This window comes from Abrus precatorius, unplaced genomic scaffold (genome assembly GCF_003935025.1).
Source record: "Abrus precatorius isolate BTA unplaced genomic scaffold, Abrus_2018 Scaffold3, whole genome shotgun sequence".
Lineage (NCBI taxonomy): Eukaryota > Viridiplantae > Streptophyta > Magnoliopsida > Fabales > Fabaceae > Abrus > Abrus precatorius.
In genome coordinates, this window is record NW_020874373.1 from 10,330,737 (window position 1) to 10,354,491 (window position 23,755).

A 23,755-nucleotide genomic window follows, 5' to 3' on the forward strand; every position below is an offset into this window, starting at 1 on the left:
AAGACATAATCACGTTTGGTATAAAATAGCTAAATTATATTTATTTTGTGGCAAAATCATGTTTCGTTCTTACATCCTGTGTTTGCCTAATGATAAAGCAAAAACATAACATGAATCACCTAATCCACTTAACAATCTGAAGTTCCTTGCCTAGAATCAGGATCCATTTTAGTTTTTTTTTTTAACTAATTAAAAGATGTGTTTAGAAAATGTATAATAATTATGTAAATTGAAACAAAACAATCTTAAAAGTATATAAATGCCTTTCCTAAAAACTAAATGGTCACTAACTAAAATTATATTACAAACTGGCTTGAAAAATCAACACCTATAGTAAAATAAAAATACTGGGATGTGTGTTAATGACAGAAAGTTCAATAAAATAACCGACCTAACTTGGATTCAATACTGGTTTTCTTATACCATTATACATTAACCGCAAAGCAAGGGACGATAGTCAAAACTTAAGAACGCAGGAGCATCTAGTCATAATAATTTAATTTGAGTGCCTTCTCTTCCACTTGATCAGTAAAATAAAGTATGATTTTTCTTAAGGGTATTGTTCTTTTACCAATAATCGTTTCCCCTTCATGGCCAAATTTCAGAGATCAAGGACTATAATACATGCAATATGGTCCGTCCTTGCATCCAAACTTCTTAGGATGCATTTTAACTGGGAAGTGAGGATATATTATAGTCCATGTTAATCAAGGACTATAATATATTCTCCTAAACTGTTCAACCGATTCAATTATGCCCAAATAATCTATGGTTCCTTCCAACAAGTAAAAAGTGTAATCATAAGAACCACCACCTCAGATTATTATAAATAAATTATCTTAATATTGTTCAACCCAGTCAATTATGTGATTTACCAACTCAAAAGACTTCGATGGCACAGATCATTGGGGAAAGGAAGGGGGGAGTAAATAAAAAGACTCGCCAAACTACCAAGAATGATTACAAAACAAATCCGCTTGGGTTAACACCGAACATACTTCCAAAGTATATTATGCTTGGATCATGCACCACCCACCCATAAGAAAACTTAAATAACACAAAAGACATTTAAATGCAATCACATAGCCATTTTTAACATTGTTTCTTAGCCAAAATTAGAATCTCATCTTAATATCACACATTGATTTTTTAATGTCAACCTTCAATGTGTGTATTACAAAAATAAACTCCAATTTTAATTTTAAAAACAACAAAACAAAATTATAATCCTGCATCAAAGTTATGTCGTCACACAAATCCTTAAAAAGTCTGTTCACCAATGAATGTAAGGAACAATTGCCAAATTAAACATGCAGCAACCTTAAAAGCAACAATGGCTTTCCCCAAGCACGAATAGCTTTCAACTCCACAAAACAAACCAATAACATTAAAGTAAATAAATTTCTAATCAAACGAAGCCATTATTTAGGCCTAAACATAAAACATCCAAAATCAATATATTTACTCTTACTAGATAGAATTTAAATCGAAAACTTATGTCACAAAAAGTTGAAAACAATGGTTCAGACTAATAAAAAGAACATCCATCGCCAATAAAGAAGGAACAGTTAAAACGTGGATCAACATAGTCATGTATAGGTAATACGCAATGGATATTCGGATAAAGTGAAAGATGTTTCATGAAATAGAATAGAACTATTCAAATGGTCATTCAAGATTGAAACAAACTAAGATCACTTACTGAATCATAAATATACATTTCTCACGCAGACTATGAAAGCAACGAGGTAATCTTGAATGGCCATTTCTCACTTACTGAATCATAAACAAACTAAGAGTACTTTACTCACAGCAGAAGTCACATATTTTCGCATGGTTAGATTTACCCCAGGTCTTTGTATCCATGCAATCTCGCATAAATTTTTTTGCACAAACCTGTATTCATTCTGATTGTTCCAACCAATAACAACAATAACCTGACAATTATTAAATCAATAACAAAGTCCCACCAATCGATTCGAACTTACTGCACATGTTTTGAAAATTAAAAGGTAAACATTACTAAGACAATTCAAAAGCATATACAAAACTACGCAGTTTCCTGCGATGAGGAAGAAAAAAATGCAGACCAAGCAGGAAATCAAATTACAAAATGAGCTAGTGTCCATCAAACCAGCACAAACACACTGGAGCTAACGTGGATCTTGCCAATCAACAAGGAATGTTTTTCCCAAAAGATGTCCTCACTATTATGACTTGGACCATTTTAATCACTAAAGGACACCTAAACAACCAGGCAAACAATATATATGAGGGCTTACTAATAGAAGATGAAGCCTTAAGCTTCACACATTAACCTTTCGGAGTAGTACATGCCTAAATTTTATCAAGCTTATCTGCCTTAATTATTGGGTTGGCTTTAGCTATGGCATCCTGACCAACACTCCTATAATCAAAGGAGCAATCATGTTTATCAGAATAGCGATGCATTGCGCAAAAGAGGTTGCCACATTTGCAGTTGAAACCAGTTAATCCAACACGTTTTTGACATGTGGCGCATCTATTGGTACCAGTCTTGACTTTCATCTCCAAACTCCCACCAGAGGAAGAATCCCCAAAACTCTGAGCACAGGCAGTCTTTATCTCCACAGTTCCAACTTGTGCATCAACAGCACCTCCAATCACAGCCTGCTTACCATGGCTGGTGGAATTGCCATTTACAATATTTTCAACTGATGATGCTGCGAGCTTGTCCTGCTCCTGCTTCAATAGCATGTCCTTGTAACACTTGGAACACATGTTCATGGTAGCTGCTCTTCCAAAGAAGCCACAATTGTTAATGCAAAGAATGGGACGTTCCGGAGCTTGGCAGTCATCGTGAGACTCCATTATTTAGTGACCACCTGCAAGCAAAGCAACTCAGCCTCTCATTAAAGATACACCCAAGCATTTGCAAAATTATGATCTAAACGAATGCAAGCAATTAGGCAAATTATCGTTGCAAGTTTACAAGCAGCTAGATACAACAAGAGTTACTTATACCAAGTCATTTAGACATCTTGACACAGACATCAATGTTTAAAAGTACTAAACAAAGGAACTGACAGCATTCCTTCTCCCTCAGACTAATCTTCCAACACAGTTCTGTCACATTATAAACAAGTTAAAACACCAAGAACTCTCGATATGGACAAGGACTGAAAAAACACACGAAAACTCAATTCAACCCAATGCACCAACACACAATCTATGTTCACTAATAATTCAAGCATGCAAACAAAGCCACAAACCCATTATCAAAGCAAATTTCGACAGAACAGGTCCACTTCCAATGTCTAAAAAAGATCAACCAAGTGGACCATCGCCACAGACACGAATCACATAAGGGACATAAGTAATAACTTTCAACACCTCCATCCACTGGTTCATTTCAGTTCAACACATAGCACACCGTATCCAAAACCCCATTAAGAACCCCCCCCCCCCTCTTCCCCGGAAGAAACAATTTTTTATTTAATTTTAAAAACGGGAGGAATCATAAAGCAATAAAAAGCCACCAAAAGATAACCCAGCGGAGAAATTGAAGGAAATACACAACACAGAAACACAAAACAGACACCACTCACCTGTGCAGTGGGGTTTATTGATCCTGACACTTGTACTGTTCCCTGTAAGAAGAAGAAGAAGATGAGGACGATGATAAAGAACTAACATAAAATAAACCAAAGAATTATAGACCGAGTCACAGATAGACAAGACATAATCGAGACCTCAAATCGAAGAGAGAACAGTGTGTAACAGTAACAATAATCGAGAAAATCGAAGCCGAGTACGATATTAAACGCAGCTACGGATGCAGAGGAGTGAGAGAGAGGGTTTGATTCGGTCGTATCTTGTTGGAAAATACTCTGTAATTCTCTCTTTCTTTCTCTACCTCTGAACGTTTATATCAGCCAACTTACGCTTTTCGCAGAGTCGGTTGTGCAGTAATTTACCAAAATACCCCTTCATCGCTTCCTAATTTCAATTTTCACTTAACTTTCACTTTTATTTGTAAAATAGTTTTCTTTTAATTTTAATTTCTTTTTGAAGAGATTGGATTTTGGCTATTGACCAGGAAATATCTTTGTGATGGAATGATAAAAAAATATCTCGAGGCCTATAAATTCGAGATAACACTTCAAATTTTTATTAATAACTACAAAAATATTATTTTGGTTTTAGTTTTTAAAAATTGTGTAAAATAATAATAAAATAGTGTTTTCCATGTTTTTATAATTCATTTAAATAAATTAATTAATAAATTCATAATTCCTCTAAAAGTAAAATAATAAAAGAAAAACTGAGAAAGTGTCATTTCTTAATTTAAATCAAATTTATTAAAGATCTTAATTTAAATGAAAGATAGATATTTTTAATTTTATTTTTTTAATTTAAAGAAGGAAAAGTATAAAATAAATATTATAGCCTTTGGGGTGAGAGTCATCCCCTTTTCCCTTTATAGTGCAGTATATTATTAAAGGATTTATTAGAAAAAAAATTGTTTAAATTTTTTAGATATAATTTTGTTAATTCGAAGAACAAATTTAGAGTATTTATTTAGCATATAGTATCTCTCGTGAATATAGCAATAACTTATTATATTTTTAAGGTGAAATATTTCTATGATTAAGAATTTACATTTTTTTAAAGAAAAAACTAATCTTATTATTTTTGTTATTATTATGTATTATAGATTACAACATAAAAACAAAATGTAGTTGTGATCTAAAAACAATAAAAGCTTAAATAAAATTTATTCAGTATAAAATATTAGAATTTTTGTTTTGTCAAAAGATAAATCCTTAATCGAATGAAAAGAATTTGAAAAAAAAAAATAACGCGATAAATATTTTTAAAGATATATATAACATTGAAAATATAACCTCTTAAAGTAATTAAAATCTCTTAACTGAGTAAATTTTTAAAATTTCTAAAAATAATATAATAATCCTATAATAACAAGTATATTTTTCTCTTTTCCTTTTATAAGAATTCGTATTAATAAGATAAATATGTTATCCCCATCTACTAAAAAACCGTGTATTTGAACTTGATTAATTATAGAGATTATTTTAATAATTGATCATAGATTTTAATTATCGTTATCTTCATTTGTGTGTGATGACTTTTACATTTAGACAAGTTAAGTAAAATGTAACTCTGAGATAATTTATTCAGTTTGGGTTATTTAAAATAATCCATTTTTTATAATTGAAACTTTAAAGAAGATAAAATAGAAAATTTATCAATTATTAAAGATGAAGTAGAAAATTAAAAGTTAATTAAAAAATTATTCATTTTTAATTAAATTTCCAATTTTTGTTTATGACCAATATTTTGTTTATTTTGTTAAGACTATGATCTATAAATCATATTATAGTCACTAAAATAATTTCATTTAAATATTTTAGGAAATATAGATTGAAAAGGAAAAACATGATATCCTTATTCCTAATTTGATGAAGAGAATAAAAGGAGTCTTGAAAAATCTATGACACCCATCAATATTTTTATAGATTAATTTTTTTTATTTTGTCCTTATTTAATGAATATTTTTTACTTATTTGTTTATTAATTATGCAAATTATCACAATTCGTAGAATAAGAAAATATTTTTTATTACAATTAAAGAAATTTTGATAAAAAAAAAAAAACAAGACCATACATATCAGAAAGTATGACATTATTTATCAGTTAGTCAATTTAGGAGTGTTTATATGTTTCTAATACAATTAACTTAGACATTTTCAAGGGCCTACAAGATTAAATTTGAAATTTGAATTTCAAATTTGAATATCTTAAATTTAAATCTGACAACAAAAAATAATATTTTTTGCTCTTTTGATATGTTGTATCTTTGAAAAGATAAATCATATCTCTTGTGACCAAACCTACCATATTTTGTAAATTCTATACCCTATATAAAGAGATATCACATATTTAAAGAAACATAATTTTCTGTTAACAACACATATTCTCTTTAGAGACCTTTTAACTTATATATTTTTGCCTAGCCAACTTGTAATGATTTTGAAAGTCGCTTGCGAGTGGAGATTATTGGTGAAAATGTATGATATCTTTTTCAAAGTCTTAGCAAGTGATCGAAAACACATATTGGAGACAAAAACTATTTTCAACTCTTTTTCCCTGTGATTTATTCAGTTTGCATTTTCATTTTGAATGGTTATGAATTTCTTTACAATTGCTTCCATTGTTTATTTTATTATGCGTAACTAAATCCATAATTAAGGCTACGGTGAATCCTTTGTACGTGTTGTAACATATTTTTTTCATTTCTTAGTAATTTATGTTTTGTTTAATATTAAGTAGTATTATAGTGCATTTAGAAGAGAGTATAGATGATTTTTGAAAAATTTTGGTGCAGGAGATCTCGCTCAAGCAAGATAAATCTTGTCCAGATGAGATTGAACGTGCAAAAATGCAACATTGCAGGGCTATCTCGTTCAAGCGAAATAAGATAAATTCAACCCAACTGTCACCTCACCCAGGTGAAAGTGATCTCGCCCAAGAGAGATGAGTCACTCAGGCAAGCACTCACAAGAGAAATGTCATGCCTCTAGATGTCATCTCACTTAGGCGAAATGGAGCTCGCTCAAGCGAGCATATTAAAAAATAGTGGGTAAGACTATTGTCTGCACATCTCACTCAAGCAAGATGTGCGTCGCTCAAGCAAGTATGAAAATTTCATTTTATTCAAAATTCATTTCCCTCTCTCAGTTTTCTCTAAACTCTCTTTTCTTTTTTCCTAAATAAAAGCCTCAGAAACTCTATTTTTTTTTCAAAGCTGAATTTAGATGTTGAATATAAACGACTCAAAGTAAGTTTCTTCATATTAAACTTGATTTTCTCTGATCGTTTTTCATGTTTTTATTCCCTATGTTTTTCTCCGACTCCAAGGACTCTATTTTATCGTTATATTATAATATTTATTTTGTGTTCATAAAGCACCATCACATGAACATCTTATGAGAATATGTGGTTGAGATATTTATTGTGTGAATAATGAATGAAAAGATGTTTGTTTGGTTATTTGGATTGATTGGTTATTTAGACTTAATGATTGGTACATGCAATATGTGATGAGTACTTAGTATGAAATGTTATTGAACTTACTGACTGGTTATTATAAGATTTTATGAAGTATATCCGAGCAATATAATATGCTAAAATGATATTGATTTGAAATTATTTAACAGTTGTAATTATATCGATAAGTGTACGAGTAGGACGGATTGGAATGAAATTAGTTTGGAAGTACTTTACTAAGCACGATCTTATGAATGAGAAAAAGGATAATTCTGAGAATGACTTTAAGAGTTGGACATGGATTGAATCTAGTGAGAATAGTTACAAAGATATACTGAGGGTATAGAGCTCGGAGACGATAAAAATCTTGGAGAAAAGTAGGGTGGTGAGTGACATTTGCGTGTGTGTACACACTCTTTTTGAGAGCGAATGCGTCACACGGCCTCACACTCGTTTCCTAACTACACTCCTAACTATGCCTTTACTAAGGGGCCTGATTATTGTACATGTTGTATCCGTGTACATGGGCTAACCTGCGACAATTTACTTAGCTGAGTAAGATCTTAAGAAATGCTGGAGGCATCAATATCTATGATCACAGTGCACTGAGAGTACGTATTGGAATGAGAAAGAATGGATAATAGATAATACATTGTGAATAATGTATATGTGAATATGTTTGTAATGTGAATTTAGTGTAAAAATGAATATGTTGCATTTATATTATAAATGATGATTTTGTGATATAATATTTAGATAAAGATAGAATAAATGTTCATCCTTACTAATATTTCAGAAAAATAGGATGACAGAGCCTTAAGAAAGAGTTAGATTAATAGATAGATCAGTACATAATAGGCTTAATTTTATATTTAATTAATGTCAAAGAGTATGTTATTTTAAATTTGCTGTTCTTGTAGAAGACAAACCTAGAACTTTTGTTATGTTAGAAATGAATTTCTTTTGTAGTATTCCGTTTGATTTTCTTAGGAATATAATACACCAGACTCTATGTATCTATATGTATAGAGGTATTATTAGAACTCAAGTAGCCCTCACCTATCTATTCACCTATCACGACCATGATCACCTCGAAAAACTGTCCAGATAGACCTTTGAGCGCTTTACTGGCACAAAGGTCACAACTGATTCAGACGATCGTTATCTTAGATCAGATGATTATCTGAATTTGGAGGATTTGGCAGAGATAGAGAGCTGGTACGAGTTGATGAATAGGATTGATCTTCAGTGTGGGATTAAGTTTGAGACTGCTCTGGGACTTATAGTTGTTTATGTTTTAAGTCCCATATATTTTGACAAACAGATGTAATTTTAATATTGATATATGTAATGTATATTCAAGTTTCCCATGAAGAATATTAAATTTTAGCTATGATATTGATTTACTTTTTACATTATTTATTATTATTGTTATATTAACATTGTAAAATTTGAAATTTTCATCTACATATGAAAACTTTTTAAAGGAAAATTTCACTAATTTGCTATAATAAGTTCATTATATTCAGAATCTGATGTTTTATTTCAAATGATTAAGAATAAAATATACATTGTACGGATTTTTAATTTTAGGATGTTACATGTGTTATGTGATATTTATGTTTGATGATAATTGTGATTTTCTTTTTTGATTGATTTATATCCTATTTAACATGTTATAATTGATTGCTTTGTAGGTAATATTATCACATGTAATTAATAGAACTATAAGATAAAACGAGATAAAGAATTAAGTAGACTAAGTTTAATTTTTTTCTCTTTCAATCGTTATTAAATTAACAAACTCATAAACTCTTTATACTTTTCTTTTCTTTTACTTTGCATGACATTGAATATTAATAGTATTAATATAAGTAGTTAATAATTATAAATGAATCAAAATTAAGATTAAACTAAAAGTGAACATAAAATGATGTAAAGGTAAAGTCAAAAGCCCTAAGTACATTTCAAATAATTTTCTAATTAAAAGTTGCGTTGTTCTCTTAATCTCTTAATTACTTTTTCACTTAATTATTGCATACTACCATTTTATTTTATTACGCATTAATTAGGTTTAAAGAATTAAATTACCAAATTTTTGACAATTAAAAATAATTTTTATAGAACAATATTTCAAAAATTCAATTTAAAAATATTTTCTATTACTCTTTTGACAAATACACTTACACTTTGCTTATCCAAGATAGTTTGAACTAACTATGAAAACTTCCTTACCTAAAAAATAATTAAATTATCAGTGTGTCATAATACTCTAGAAACTAATGAATCGAGATTTCCTTAAGGCATGACTCTTTATTCCTTGTGTTCCAGGTGTAATATTCACAGTGAAGGTGTCATTTATTACTTGAGGGTGTGTCTAATTTCCAAAAACATATGAAACAATTACACATATGACTATGATTTTGTTCTAAATGTGGATAAAAGCTTTTAGGATAGCACGTGCAAAGTAGACTTTAAATAATTATTCATAACCATTTTGACAATTGGATTTAAGATGCCATTGAATTTACAAATGTGACAAACAACTTATGGGTCTAGTCCACTATGGGAATGCCATTAGTGTCATGTTCCTTTGTTTGTTTTCATTTTTTTCACCTTATACCTAAAAAAAACTTTATGCTAAGATAATAAATCAGAGATAAGTAAGAGAGTAATATAATCAAATTTTATTTCATTGTATCTAATTTTATATGATTTAAATGATAATAAAAAATATAAATTTATTACAAATTTTATTCTTAATTAATTAAAAATGTAGATTTAAATCAATAAAATTAAAATAAAAAAATTGTTTTAGTCGAAGTTGGCTTTTTTATTTAAATATTGTAAAATAAAAAACAATTTATCAAAATAGTGTATTTTTCAAACAAATTCCGTGTCTGGGGTTGGGGTGCACATGTATCGCCAAAACGGCTAGCGAAACTTATTATTTAAATATTGTAAAACAAGTTTCGCCAAACGAGGGACGAAAGATGAACAACTCAGGAGCATTAGAGAGCGGTTCCTAATGAACCGCTCTCAGAAGACCATGAAAGAGAGCGGTTCCAAAAGAACCGCTCTCAGAAGTCCATGAATCACAGTTGCTTCATATATTCTACCATTCCAATATATAATAATAACAATTCTACTCATCCTGCATTTTTACAAATAAACTTTATTTAATATTTAATTTTAAATATAATATAAAAATATAAATAATACCAAAATTGAATAAATAAAACTAACCTTTCTCCTTCTTCCTTCCTGTTTTTCGATTGCAAAATGAGCCTCGGATGAGAGGGGGCAGGGGTGGGAATAAATAATACTAGGTTTAGCCAAAGCGTTAAAAACGTTTTCGCAGGAAAAATGGCGAAAGAGGAACTTGGGAATGACTTTAATTACCACTTCTGAGAGCGGTTATTCTTGAACCGCTCTCTTATGAGAACTTTTGAGAGCGGTTCTTTTTTAACCGCTCTCCAAGATTGACTTCTGAGAGCGGTTCAGTTTGAACCGCTCTCTTAGAGGGACATTAGAAAGCGGTTCCTAATGAACCGCTCTCTTAGATGGGATTCTGAGAGTGGTTCAAACTGAACCGCTCTCTAATGTTTCTACTTCTTCATGTTTCGATGGGTGAATGGCGAAATTACCTTCAACTTTCGCCCTTCGTTTGACAAAACTTATTTTATAATATTAAAATAATAAGTTTCGCCAGCCGTTTTGACGATACGTGCGCACCCCAACCCCAGACACGAAATTTGTTTAAAAAATACACTATTTTGATAAATTGTTTTTTATTTTACAATATTTAAAGAAAAAAGCCGTCGAAGTTCAAACATAGAATAAAGATGAGACTGAGTGTGATTACGTTTTATTTTTGTCAACGATGAGTGTGTGATTACGAGAACGTGTGCTTTCGGATGGGTTACTGGATACAGAATAACATAATTGGGTTTTATGGCCCACAGCAAATTAACTCTACCCAATAGTTGGTGTATATTGGGCCTTGTCATATTTTTGGTTACAAATAATAGACCGTGAATTTTCATCTCGGTTACGGCGTCCGCATCGGAACATAACCGCGGGAAAAAGAGTAGAGCCCGAATCGTATGGCGGGAACAACCCCAACTTTTTTTCCTTTTAAAATTTTTAATTTAATTCAAGAATTTAATTAAGTTACTCTGTAATTAATCATGAGTCTCCTTCCTATGAAAAATCTTGATTTTGATAACAATTAATTTTAAAATTATTTTCATTTATATTTTAATTAATTGATAATATATTTTTTTACCAAAACTAAACTCAATTTAAGAGGCAAAATTTGATTCAAAACAAACACAAACACAAGGCGTAAGCGCAAGCAAAACCACCAAACTAGTATTGGAATCACTTGCTTTCTGCACAACGATAATGGCGCAGAAGGAGAAAGCTAGGGTTTCTGATGACGAAGAAATGAAAGCGCAACATGATCAAAGCAGTCTCTACCAGGTACCCTTGTAGATTCACGATTTTCTTTCATTTCCCCCTTATTTTTCATGTTCCCGAAAATTGAATAAAAAACATAACCGTAAACGGAACGGCGTTGATGATCAAGCATTTCACCCTTAGAATTCCCAGAGACTGTGCTCATTGAAATTTAAGGACCACGAATGTTTATTTTTTGCTTACACTCGGAAGAGTTGGTTTTCGTGAGAATAAGCTCAATCTCTAGATTTTTCTTTTACTTGATGACTGTTGCATACATTATACTCTTCTGTTGTGTGTATTGATTTAGGTGCTATTTTGCTGTGATATATTAATAGGGGTCAGTTTGTTTTGAAGTTGAACCTTTGAACATAATTGAGATATGTGTTATAATTAACCTTAGTATTAGAATTTTATCAGAAAGTGCGAGAATTAATTGGTTGAGTTTGTGTAGGTTCTTGGTGTGGAGAGAACGGCCTCTCAGCAGGAAATAAAAAAGGCCTACTACAAGTTGGCGTTGCGGCTCCACCCTGATAAGAACCTTGGTGATGAGGTGATTTTTCAATGCTGCTTTGTATGTCATTATCTTTTTCATTAGCTTTAGTTTTGGAGTTGTAATTCCTTGTTGTGTTGCAGGAAGCTAAACAGAAATTTCAGCAACTGCAAAAGGTGATTTCAATTCTTGGAGATGAAGAGAAACGGGCCCTGTATGACCAGACTGGTTATGTTGATGATGCTGTGAGTGTTGCCTTTTTTATTTGTTTTTTGTTTGCTGTTGCTGATGAATTAATGAAGCATAATACACTTGATTCACATTTGGTAGTAACAAGAGATTATAATCTTTGGTAGTGCCTGGATATAACGTAAGTCCTTATGAAAATGATTTTTCACACCCCAGGATGGGATTATACTCCTTTGAAGGAGGAGAATATAAGAATGAAAGAGGGAGAAAGTGAAAGATGTAATGACTAATGAGTGATGAGATGCAAAAGAAAAAGAGATAAAAAAATCAGAGTTGAAATCCTTATGGTCCGTTAACTGTTATCGGAGGAAACAATTCTCATTTAATTATTTTTGGGTGATGCTAGTTTGTTCTTTACGGAACTAGCTAAGAAGCATTTGATTTTCTCTGTTGAATGCTTATAATTACTTAAAAAATGTTGATATGCTGGAAGAGTAGCATTCAAGATACTTTAGCCATGTCCAGGACATCTACAACTCATTTAGCTTATTTTCTGAAAATCAGGACCTTGCTGGAGATGTTGTTCAGAATCTTCATGTGTTCTTCAGAACAACGTACAAAAAGGTATTTGTTTTAATATTTGGTATTCTTTTTTATGATGCATTGCCATATCATATATTAATGTTCATTTCTGTGGTCTCGAGTCACAGGTCACTGAAGCTGATATTGAGGAGTTTGAAGCAAACTATAGGGGATCTGATTCAGAGAAAAATGATTTGATTGATCTATACAAGAAGTGCAAGGGTAATATGAACAGGTAAGAAAGCATTGTGAATTTGTAATATGCATGAGCTTATTTGAAAAGGCTTGTTTGACATCTGGATTAACTTCCCTTTGCAGGCTTTTTTGTTCGATGCTTTGTTCAGATCCTAAACTTGACTCACACCGATTCAAGGATATTCTTGACGATGCTGTAGCTGCCGGTAAGAATATTAACTAGATTTTGTTGATCAAGGTTTCAGCAGACATATGCTCTAGATCTAAATTTCCCTGCAGGAAATATTCTATTGAGTTTCAATTGTCAGGCTAGGAATGCAAGTCAGTAAGAGAACAGGAGACTGTCAACTTATTCTACTTTTAGGGTTCAGCACTATAAATCAACATATTATTATAAGCAGTTATGGAAGAGTCCATTATATTTTACTAGACATTTTCTTGAGTTGTTAAACATCTTCGTTGATGATTTCTATTTCTCTTCATATTCTGTAGGAGAACTAAAGGAAACAAAAGCCTATCAGAAATGGGCTAAGGAAGTATCTGAAACCAAACCACCGACAAGTCCTTTGAGGAGGAGGGCAAAGTAAGTTGATGAAACAGGGATTTGCTTATGCTATTTTTGCTGTAATTTAGGAATGATCTATTGTTTTCTGCAGATCAAATAAGCAGTCAGAAACAGATCTGTACGCAATCATAGCACAACGCCGAAATGATAGGAAAGGCCAGTTTGATTCAATGTTCTCATCTCTTGTTTCCAAATATGGGGGTGGTGATATGCCAGAACCCTCTGAAGAGGAGTTTCAAGCTGCACGGAGAAAGCTGGAGAGTGGTAGATCCTCTAAAAAATCAAAGCAAACAAAGCGGAAGTAGAAAGAATACAATTAAATGTACAGTTAATTTCTTTCTGTTGCACATCAGCCTTGTGTTTCATAGTTTTCCAATGTTAGTATATTCTGTGGAGCTACCAGGGTGTTGTTTTCAATTTGTAAGTTAATGTGACTGGTCACTGGTCATCTTCAAATCTGAAACGGAACCATTTTACTTTGAGTTGTGGCAGGGATTGGTATCCTGCGATCAATTTCTTATATGCATGTTTATCGTTGTTTATGATGATTCAGTGCCAATGTTGCTATGCTCGCGATCAAATTTAAACGAAAGATCTGTGAATTTGCTGTCTTCATTGGGCTCAGGAAATTTAGGCTTGAAAACAACTGCTGGCAAAAACTGGTTTATGGCCCTTCCGAAGTTGGGATCATCCCATATATTGATGTGCGAATTGTTAAAGTGAAGGATGCAAAAAATGGTGAATTCATTTGAGTTTCAGTGGGTTAAGACCATAATGTATTATTCTAGATTACATTAAGGATTAATACAACTTGTGTGTAAGTGAAGCTCTGCAAGAATGATCCCGCTGCCTTTTTCAACTGGTTATTAATTGCAAACATAGCCATTTGTGTGATGTAATCAAATGCAGGAACATATTGCAAGCTCTTTATAAACTCATTTACAAAGTGGAAGATTAAGTTCTATGATAACTGGTAAAGACATTCGTTTGAAAATAAACCCCGTGCAGGTCGTTGCTCCGTATCATATGTATACTTATATGCAAAAATAATTTCATCTAAGCAAAATAATTGTCCTTGATAGTCAGTCTTAAACTGTAGAGCACAGACTGTTCTAAACGAGAAAAGTCAAACATGATGTAGTATGTCCTGTCTTTGTCACTGTCTACGCCTAGGTTTGTAGCACACTGTTGTTTTCAAATCACCAATCCCCGTTTTGTCGCAAGTATCTTGGCCATCAAATCAAAAGTTTTGAGGTTTTTGAATGGAATTTTGGATTTCCTCATCGGTTATAAAAAAGCAAAGACAAGGGAATGATTATCACCGACAGTACATGGTTGCTATTGCGGGGACAGTGGGTATTGTAACTGTTGGAACAACACATGAATAGCGGTTTGAGTCGAGATAAATACTTCATAAGTAACTTGTCTCATGAATAACTCAAGTCTCTCCTAGCAACCTTGTTAACTTCTTACGGTCTCTCCGACAACTAGAACAAGTTGTAACTTATGGCGTGCTTTCATGAAAGTGAGTATTTAGCTTGGAAAGGAAGAAAAGGCCAATAATTGGAAGCATCCCTTTGTTCTCTTTACTAATTTTTTTCTTTATTTCTTAAATGCCATATGCAATGCAGGTCAACAGTATTACTTGTCCATGCGTCAGCTCCAAAGTTTAGGACCTTAAAGATTTGATAAACTCCATTTGGGTAATAAATGTTTTTCTTTTCTTTTGATCTTATTTCTATGAAAAATTCTAATTTTTCTTGACTTTTATGTCTATAATTATTTAATTATTAAAATACTGTTAAATATTTTTTTATATTAATACATATTTTTTAATTTATATCATATGGCTGTTATTATTTAATTTATTGTGACGAGATACTGTTGTAAAACCTCTAACGTGGCAGGCCTTCTACTCTACGGTCTACTGTATGGACATTACATGTCGTTCTTTTACGGGTTGGTTAAACAAACTGATTAGGTTTTTGATATGACATCATGGTCACCAAATTAACAGGAAATTTTACTTAATGAGCCCATGCTTACATGCTTAGAAATGATTATTACGTTTCTTGCAGCTAAATAAACCCGATTAACACCTAATTCGTGCAAATATGTAACATAATCACCAAATATTGTTGCTGGCCTATCATATCAGCATTATTTGACATGTTTATCATCCACCATTACATTTAGTTCAAAATTGGTCACATCATTACATCAAACATTAGAAAAATGACAAAAAAATTCTTCGCCTAAACAATGTTGGAGATGTTAAATTAAACCATAATCATGCCGCTGGACCAGCTGCGGTGGTTGGCCAGCGCACTACAAACCCACACAACTTTATGTTTCAAAGAGAATATACTAACTTTTTAAGAATTCAACCGGTAAAATTATTGATTCAAACTTTAACTGTAATCAAATTAATCATAAATATGTTTTATGTAAGAAAAAAATAATATTAAAAAGATAAATGATAAAAAATTGTATGTATGAGTTTTTATAATTTGTCATTGAATTTTTATTCAGTTATAAAGAATGTTTTAAATAAAATTTTTAATTTTTTTAAAAAAGGTTTAAACTTGATAGATTTAAATCAATTTTTATTGATTTTCCATCGATTATGAACTAATTCTACTAATTTTTAGCTGATTTATAAAGCAATCAAAATTTCAAAATTAACCGATTGAACCACTTATTAATTCTCGATTCAATCAGTTGAACTGGGTATTCCGGTCTAGTTTTTAAAATAACGGTATATACCAATTGGCTCAATCAAGTCTAAATTTTGATGATTTTGTTTATTAAGGTGCACGGACTATGACATCAGAACTGCGTGCTTGGAACATTCCTTGTTTTGAATGATCTCTGATGAATCTGCAAACACAAGCAAGACTTTTCCTTTTTCTTTAGTTTTCCATACCTGTCAACTTTAACTTGTGTACTCCATGCCCTTTCTCCCTGCCCCATTTTCTTTTGTGTTATTGGAGGGTGGGGTGGTAGCTATGATACACTCCCACTATACTTATATCAATATAAAGTATTTATAAATGTGACACCATGTCTTTAGTGTATAGCCTTTACTTGACCTTGTTGCCCTTCTCTCTTTCTCTTTCTACACTTTCTTTTGGGTAAGTCATCAACCTCTCAATTTTCTTGGTGGTCATATATTCTATTCTATTCTGCTTTACCTGAGTCTACCCTTCTCTCTCTCTCTCTCTCTCTCTCCAATTCAGTTTTCTGAAGAGGTAGTTTTGTGTCATAATTGTGGAATGTAGCTTTACTCATCTTTCATGTGAAGGCCCTTCATGGTTGCTGCAACCTATTGAATAGTCTCCAAACTTCATTCTCATTCTCATAGGATACATTTACTTTGCCCAATTAATGCTCTTCTCTTTCAACCTAGCGGTACTCTTCAATTACAGCATTTGGATGAAAAAAGGGTAGAAAGGGTTGGTAGCAGAATTCACACTCACACATACTTTGCCATAAAAAAAATCTCTCTTTTTTCCCTTTCCTGAATTGGGTTTGTAGCAAATCAGGATCTGCTGCTTCATTTCTTCACTGTTTGTCTTCTAGCTTCTGGAATTTTCCATGGAGACAGATAACAGTGACACAAGGTCCAAAAAGATGGAAGACTATGAAGTGATAGAGCAAATTGGAAGAGGAGCATTTGGCTCTGCCTTCCTCGTTCTTCACAAGTCTGAGAAAAAGAGGTAACTCAATCACACTGTAAACCATGCAACATAAACAGTTGATGATCCTTTTTATTGGTTTTTGGTTAGAACATGGACCACCCCATGAAGAAAAATTCAATCTTTTTTAGATTTTTGTGTTTAATTGTTGGGGTTGAAGCCAATAACGTTTGATGACACTTAGTGTTCCAACTTCCATTATTTTTCTGTAGCTGTTCTATAAACTGCTAAACTGTGGAACATGGACCATTGGATACTGATTTTTTTTTTTTTCGGTTAAATAATGGACAACCCAACAAAATAAGTTTAATTTTTTGTTAACTTTTATTCTATTTTGAGAATTTTTGTGTTTAATTGTTGGAGTTGAGAACCGGACTAATTCAATACTTGGATTGTTATTCATTATCATGATTTCATCCTCGGTAGGTATGTGCTGAAAAAGATTCGGTTGGCCAAGCAGACAGAGAAGTTCAAACGTACAGCACACCAAGAGGTTGGTGTAACAAACCTTTCCACCTGATGAATCCTCAGTGTTCATCATGCAATTATTTATTTAATTGAATATTTTTTCTATTTTCGTAGATAATTGAACAGGCAATTCTTTTGCACCAAATTACTCACTACTTATTTTCGACAGTGTTTTTTTTTTTTTTTGGGGGGGGGGGGTTGTTCTTGATCATTTCTATTTAGAAAGGAGTACTAATCTATCCGTTTCCAACATTATTCGAGTCATACATGATATGATGCTTGCACGAACGAATCAGCTCATGATACGACGCTTCTTTCTAACTACGAATAAACAGGCATGTGCATATATAGTTAATTCAAGAAGTAGAATCCCCACTGCAAAAACACAGACAATGACTTATGAAAACTTGCACTGAATTAATTTCATTGATGAAATCTGCTATGCTCTATGCTGCACATTATGGTTGTCTAAAGTTATGATGAAACTTCCTGAGAAGAGGATATTTGTTTTGTGATATTTTTATGCTCACAAATGCTGTGAACACAGTATGACATGCCATTTTCGTTTTGAGCCGTGTCATCTTAATATTGGTTTTCTTTCTATAAACATGAGACTTATTCTTAATTATGATTTCGTGGGCTTAATTCCTAGCTCCTGAGAGGCTGTGTGAAGCTGATTTTGGATGTTAAAAGTTTACTCATGTAAAAGTGACGTGTTCCGCTTTCTATTACAGATGAACTTGATTGCAAAACTAAATAACCGCTATATTGTGGAGTACAAAGATGCTTGGGTGGAGAAGGTAGGAAATTTATTATTTTCAATTTAAAATTTTTACTCATTATTTGTAGAGAGATGAAGAATTTAAGTTTGAAAATTTATAGATATATCAGCTTATTCTGATGTATATCACACTTCATAGGGATGTTTCTGATATTTCATGTTTTGTAGGAGGACCATATATGCCTTATAATTGGCTATTGTGAAGGAGGTGACATGTAAGTAAAGTAATATCTGTTAATAACACTGGCCCATTCTTGCATAAATTAAGGATCTGGGTTTATTATTTTTCATTTGATTTCAGGAGAAAATGAAAAGGTTTGTTAACAATATACATTCAAATTGCTAAGCTAAAAGCGGGAGCAATTAAATAGGAATAAAAGAATGGTTCTCATAACTCCTAATATGTCCTTTTAGGTAAAGGCCTACTGGACTTGTAATGTGGACATACAAAATGCTATCTTGGATTGGACTGAAACTACATAGAACTTTATGCTGAATTTTTTCTATGGGATAATAGAAGTGTTATACTGATTTTTAATTATATGACTGAGGATGTCTCATATTGAATTTTAAACTAGTCAATCTGATTTTGATGCCATGTTAAACTGGTCCAATGCATATAAGATTAGGGTGTTATTGAGGGCCTGAAAACCTTTTCTTTAGAATCGCTGGCATAAACATGTTTTGTAATTAACACGTTATGGAGATCTGGAAGATGTCCTTGTGGGTTGATGTTGATTTTTCACTACTGTGTTCATTTCATGACATGGTATTCTTAATCACATTCTAATTTAGAGATGAAATACACCTAGATACAATAATTGGAATTTTGTGAATCTCGTATTTTATACAAGATAGTCTATATGCATGCATTTATATGCTATATAGGATAAATATAAATAGTGACATGAAGTCCTATTCATGGAACTCTTCATTCATTGCGGAGCAGGGCTGAATACATAAAGAAAGCTCGAGGATCATTTTTTCCTGAGGAGGTAATTAATAAGGTTAACCTTTCCTTAATATTTCCTTATGATTATGAGTATTCATTACCCACTCTGGATTGCAAATTTCTCTTACAGAAGGTCTGCAAATGGCTGACTCAATTGTTAATAGCTGTGGACTATTTACACTCTAATCGTGTAATCCACAGAGATCTTAAGGTATTACATATTCCTTTATCCTTAACAAGAAATCCTTTACGTGATGTTTACATTAATGCAACTTCATGTAATTCCAGTGTTCCAACATATTCCTCACCAAAGATAACAACATTCGGCTTGGTATGTAGAATTATTCCTTGAAAGCTCAGAACTTTTGTCTTTCATAAACTATGTTATCTGAAGAAATATATTTATTGCATGAACTGTACAGGTGACTTTGGTCTTGCAAAGCAACTTAATGCAGAAGACCTTGCTTCCTCGGTATTGTATATAAGTGTATTATGTTACTTGTATTTTATTTTATCCCCTGGTAATGGGACTATCAGGCCAAATAATTGATGCTTCTCAGTTGGCAATAGATATTTTTGCCTGTAATCCTATATTTTTCTTGCTTTTAACTTTCTATTGCTAATGTTATTAATACTTAACTAGATTCACATAGTGATACCAGTTTATCATTCACTTCTTATATCTTGTGTAGGTTGTTGGAACTCCAAATTACATGTGTCCTGAGCTCCTTGCTGACATACCTTATGGTTATAAATCTGATATGTGGTCTCTTGGTAAGGTTCATGGATGCCTTATTCTAACTGACAAAGCTATATGATATCTAACCTTGTGTAAGAATGATATCTCTTTAAATGTAAAGGTTGCTGCATGTTTGAGATTACTGCACATCAACCAGCATTTCGTGCTCCGGTAAGAACTTGAACCATCTGTTGGAATTTTGTTTTGTTGATGGAAACAAAGTCTCTATTCTTCAATATATTTTAAACAAGAAAAATAATTTAACAAATTAGTGAATGAATAAAACAGGACATGGCTGGACTTATCAATAAAATAAACAGATCTTCCATTTCTCCACTGCCAATTGTTTATTCTTCCACACTGTAAGTATTCTTCAAAACATTCCCAGTCACACTGCTGTCATGATATTTTTTAACCTGTGCTTTTGGTCAATGATTCAAGTATTTTTCCTCAAAGTGAATACAAAATATATAAGCCAAGCAAAATCCCCTGCAAATTTTACACCCATAATTGCATAAATCCCCCCTCCCCCCGCTTTCTCTGTTTTATATTCTTTATAATCATAGAACTGAAAGATGTCATATGTGTAACAGGAAACAACTAATCAGGAGCATGCTTAGGAAAAACCCAGAACATAGGCCAACAGTGAGTTCAACTGAGCCTATCTTGTGTGATTAATTTGGGTGGAATTGTTGACTCTAATTCTGCTTTTCTTCGTTGACAGGCAGCTGAATTGCTAAGACATCCACTTCTACAACCTTATGTTCTTCGCTGTCATAATGCATCATCTAATTTTCTTCCAGTATATCCCATTGTTAATTCAAAGGATAAAGCAAGAAAATCTTATAAATATAGTGGTGGCAAGGACCATAAGGACAAAGAAGCAGGATTAGTAAATAATTTGGAACGGGTTCACCCAGTTGAGGGAAATGGAGATGTACAGATAAGCAATCTTCCTAATGATGCCGCAACAATCTCATCTAGTGCAGAAGACAGCCTTGAGACCAAGATGGTTGATCTTACCAGCTACATAGTGGAATCTTCTACTAGTATCAGTGGCTCAAAAGATGGGTCAACCACATCTGAATCCACGATTTTCAGTGTGTGCAAGGACGACTTTAAAAGCAGACCTTCAAGGGAAACAGCCAGCAGTGAGATCGCTTCAAAGAGTACACATGATTCTGTGCACGACGAACAAGGATTTGCTGCTAAACATTTTCAGAAATTAGAAGGGTATGACATAAATGCCTTGACTGCAGAAATTGAAGATGCTTTTTGCATTGAAGGTTTTGACAATGATGAGGCAAAGAGGGAAGCTGCCAATCTTGAGGACTCCCAGAAATCAACATCTTCGAGTGCAGGAAGCAGTATCACTGATAAAGATAAATCCATTAATGAGGAAAGGTCACCATTAAACGAGAATCTGATTACAGTTGAACACAATACTGAATCTGGAAACTGCTCAAACAAAAGTGAAAACCCTGATGCATCTACCGAAGACTCTCATATGAACTGCTTGACATCTGATGGTAATAATACACTTCCTGTTAAGGAGGATGACAAAGCAAAGAAACTCATTCGTTGTTCCACACATAAAGAAGATGATAATGCAGTGGAGGTTGATCATACGCCAAGTGGCATTTCATTGAGTGTAATAACTGAAGAAGGTGACGATGAAACAATCAAGACGGTGTTGGATAGTCCCTGCCAGCAAAGAGCTGATGCTCTTGAAGCTCTGCTTGAGCTATGTGCTCAGCTACTTAAGCAAGATAAACTTGAAGAGCTTGCTGGGGTGCTAAGACCCTTCGGAAAAGAAGCTGTCTCATCCAGAGAAACAGCAATATGGCTGGCAAAGAGCCTCATGTCTTCCCAAAAGTTTAATCATGAAACCTAGTTATTAGAGTTTCTGGTCATAAAATTATACATTGTTGTAAGAAATGTGTATGTCAAATGTCACGAGTCTTTTCCTTTCGAGATTGTTGCTTGGTTGAAGATTGGAGACTGGAAAATAGCATGCCAAATTCTTTCCGGGTTGTGGTAAATGGTTAAAGTAAATGAATTAAATTATTTTTGTTAGGTTGTTTATTTATTTGAGTTTGTTTGAATCAGTCTACAGGCCCTTGATTATGTAAAGTTTGTCACTTTCACTTTTCGGAGCTAAAAAATACCATGGACTTGAAGCTCGATGGTTTATTTATTTGGTATACTTGATATGACCATATTAAGCTTAATTTTTGGTTAATGTTATTTAACTGGTATGATGCAATCATACCCTATTTTTCTAATTTTTTTCCCTTTCAAAAAAGTAACTAATTACAGACAGATTTTGCATTATCATTTTAATTATCTATGCTAACTACTAATTACGTTGTAACATGTACTAAAACCATCGCATTATCGCAGTGTGTAGAAAAGCAAGGTTATATTATGCATATTATTACTGTGAATCTATTAACATGGAATTAGTTTCAATGATCTGATACTATTTTGATGGAAAAAATGAGCATGCATTTCGCTCCTTTTGATATGAAAGAGCATTCATTAACAAAATACTGTTTCACAGAGAGAAAACATCCAGGTAACTATAATTATTCCATTAATAACACCGAAAGACGACCCTTTTCTAAATTTGTTTTAATTTCTAAAAGATTATTTTAGCAGCGATTGGAAAATTATGAATCAGAAGTTATATTTTAGGGTGAAGATTCCTTTATTTAATGATGATTGATAGTTCCATTTGACCGGAAACTGCTGAGCTGGTTTTTACGTACGTAACATGAATGAGAAAGTAAAACAATGGAAAACAAGAAAAGAAGATAAATTAAAATTATCAAAATATTTCATTCCACGATCATCATAACAATGCATAATGCATACACTTCTATATCAATTGGCATCATTTATTATTTTTTGCCCATACATATAATATAATGTCTTTATCCTTAAGTCTTTTTGCCATGCCAACTTAGTTGAACAAGGCAAAGAAAGACAAGACGGAGGCACCAACCAAAGAGCCAACAAGGGGCAATGCAGCTGAGGCTCCACTGCTTGGGCCGGGGGCCGGAGCAGGAACCTCGGTGGTGGCCACCACGGCACTCATGGAGGCGGCGGCGATGAGGACGGCGCAAGTGACCTTCTTCATGTCCATGATGAATGAAATGTGAGTTATTTTGGAGACCCGCTGGTGTGCTTGATCAAACAACTGTGTGTTTAGTTTTATTATTCTCTTTATTTGCTTGCAGGTCTGAGGTACTTTGGGGGCTTTTGCATGCCTTTTAAATGATGAGAATTTCACTTATTTTGGTGAAACGCCACTTTTTTTGGCTTGTGAAACGGTCTTAAGTGTATGGTTTTGCATGGTTTCAGGGTTTGCTTCATAGGTTGTGCCATATACATCGTGCATGGGTTGTTACGCTAATATATTTGGCACAGTAACCACTAGCCATGCTTAGACAAGTTGTTATTACCCTAGAACGAGTCAAATGCCACACAAATTCAGATTTTTCACTATTTTTTTTTTCTCTCATGAGTTTATCAGGGGTTTGCTTCTGAACATATAATAGCTGTTGGTAAATATGTTCA

The 23,755-nt window shown here is 32.8% G+C and overlaps 3 protein-coding genes across 4 annotated transcripts; 2 read left to right on the top strand and 1 right to left on the bottom strand.

Moving 5' to 3' along the window:
• Window positions 1–1,805: 1,805 nt before the first annotated feature.
• Window positions 1,806–3,882, bottom strand: LOC113863560 (zinc finger A20 and AN1 domain-containing stress-associated protein 8-like). The gene is made up of 3 exons (XM_027497190.1): window positions 3,732–3,882; window positions 3,588–3,629; window positions 1,806–2,864 (listed from the first exon to the last, which is right to left on the bottom strand). The coding sequence occupies exon 3, from the start codon at window positions 2,848–2,850 to the stop codon at window positions 2,338–2,340; it is 513 nt and encodes a 170-aa protein (XP_027352991.1). The 5' UTR covers window positions 2,851–2,864; window positions 3,588–3,629; window positions 3,732–3,882; the 3' UTR covers window positions 1,806–2,337.
• Window positions 3,883–11,457: 7,575 nt separating this feature from the next.
• Window positions 11,458–13,840, top strand: LOC113863559 (chaperone protein dnaJ 6-like). Its single transcript, XM_027497189.1, has 8 exons — window positions 11,458–11,535; window positions 11,966–12,064; window positions 12,148–12,249; window positions 12,758–12,817; window positions 12,904–13,010; window positions 13,094–13,176; window positions 13,463–13,553; window positions 13,627–13,840. The coding sequence occupies exons 1-8, from the start codon at window positions 11,458–11,460 to the stop codon at window positions 13,838–13,840; spliced, it is 834 nt and encodes a 277-aa protein (XP_027352990.1).
• A 2,733-nt stretch (window positions 13,841–16,573) lies between these two features.
• LOC113863556 (serine/threonine-protein kinase Nek6-like) lies at window positions 16,574–22,406 on the top strand. 2 transcript variants are annotated; one of them, XM_027497184.1, is made up of 14 exons: window positions 16,574–16,669; window positions 16,775–17,254; window positions 17,660–17,726; window positions 18,436–18,501; window positions 18,651–18,697; window positions 19,432–19,477; window positions 19,565–19,645; window positions 19,723–19,765; window positions 19,857–19,906; window positions 20,127–20,208; window positions 20,295–20,344; window positions 20,462–20,535; window positions 20,767–20,818; window positions 20,898–22,406. In XM_027497184.1, exons 2-14 carry the CDS (start codon window positions 17,133–17,135, stop codon window positions 22,065–22,067), a joined length of 1,950 nt encoding a protein of 649 aa, XP_027352985.1. In that variant the 5' UTR covers window positions 16,574–16,669; window positions 16,775–17,132; the 3' UTR covers window positions 22,068–22,406. The 2 variants fall into 2 exon arrangements, with proteins under 2 accessions (XP_027352985.1, XP_027352986.1); XM_027497185.1 differs by having other exon boundaries at window positions 16,627–16,669; window positions 17,073–17,254.
• The last annotated feature ends 1,349 nt before the right edge of the window (window positions 22,407–23,755 follow it).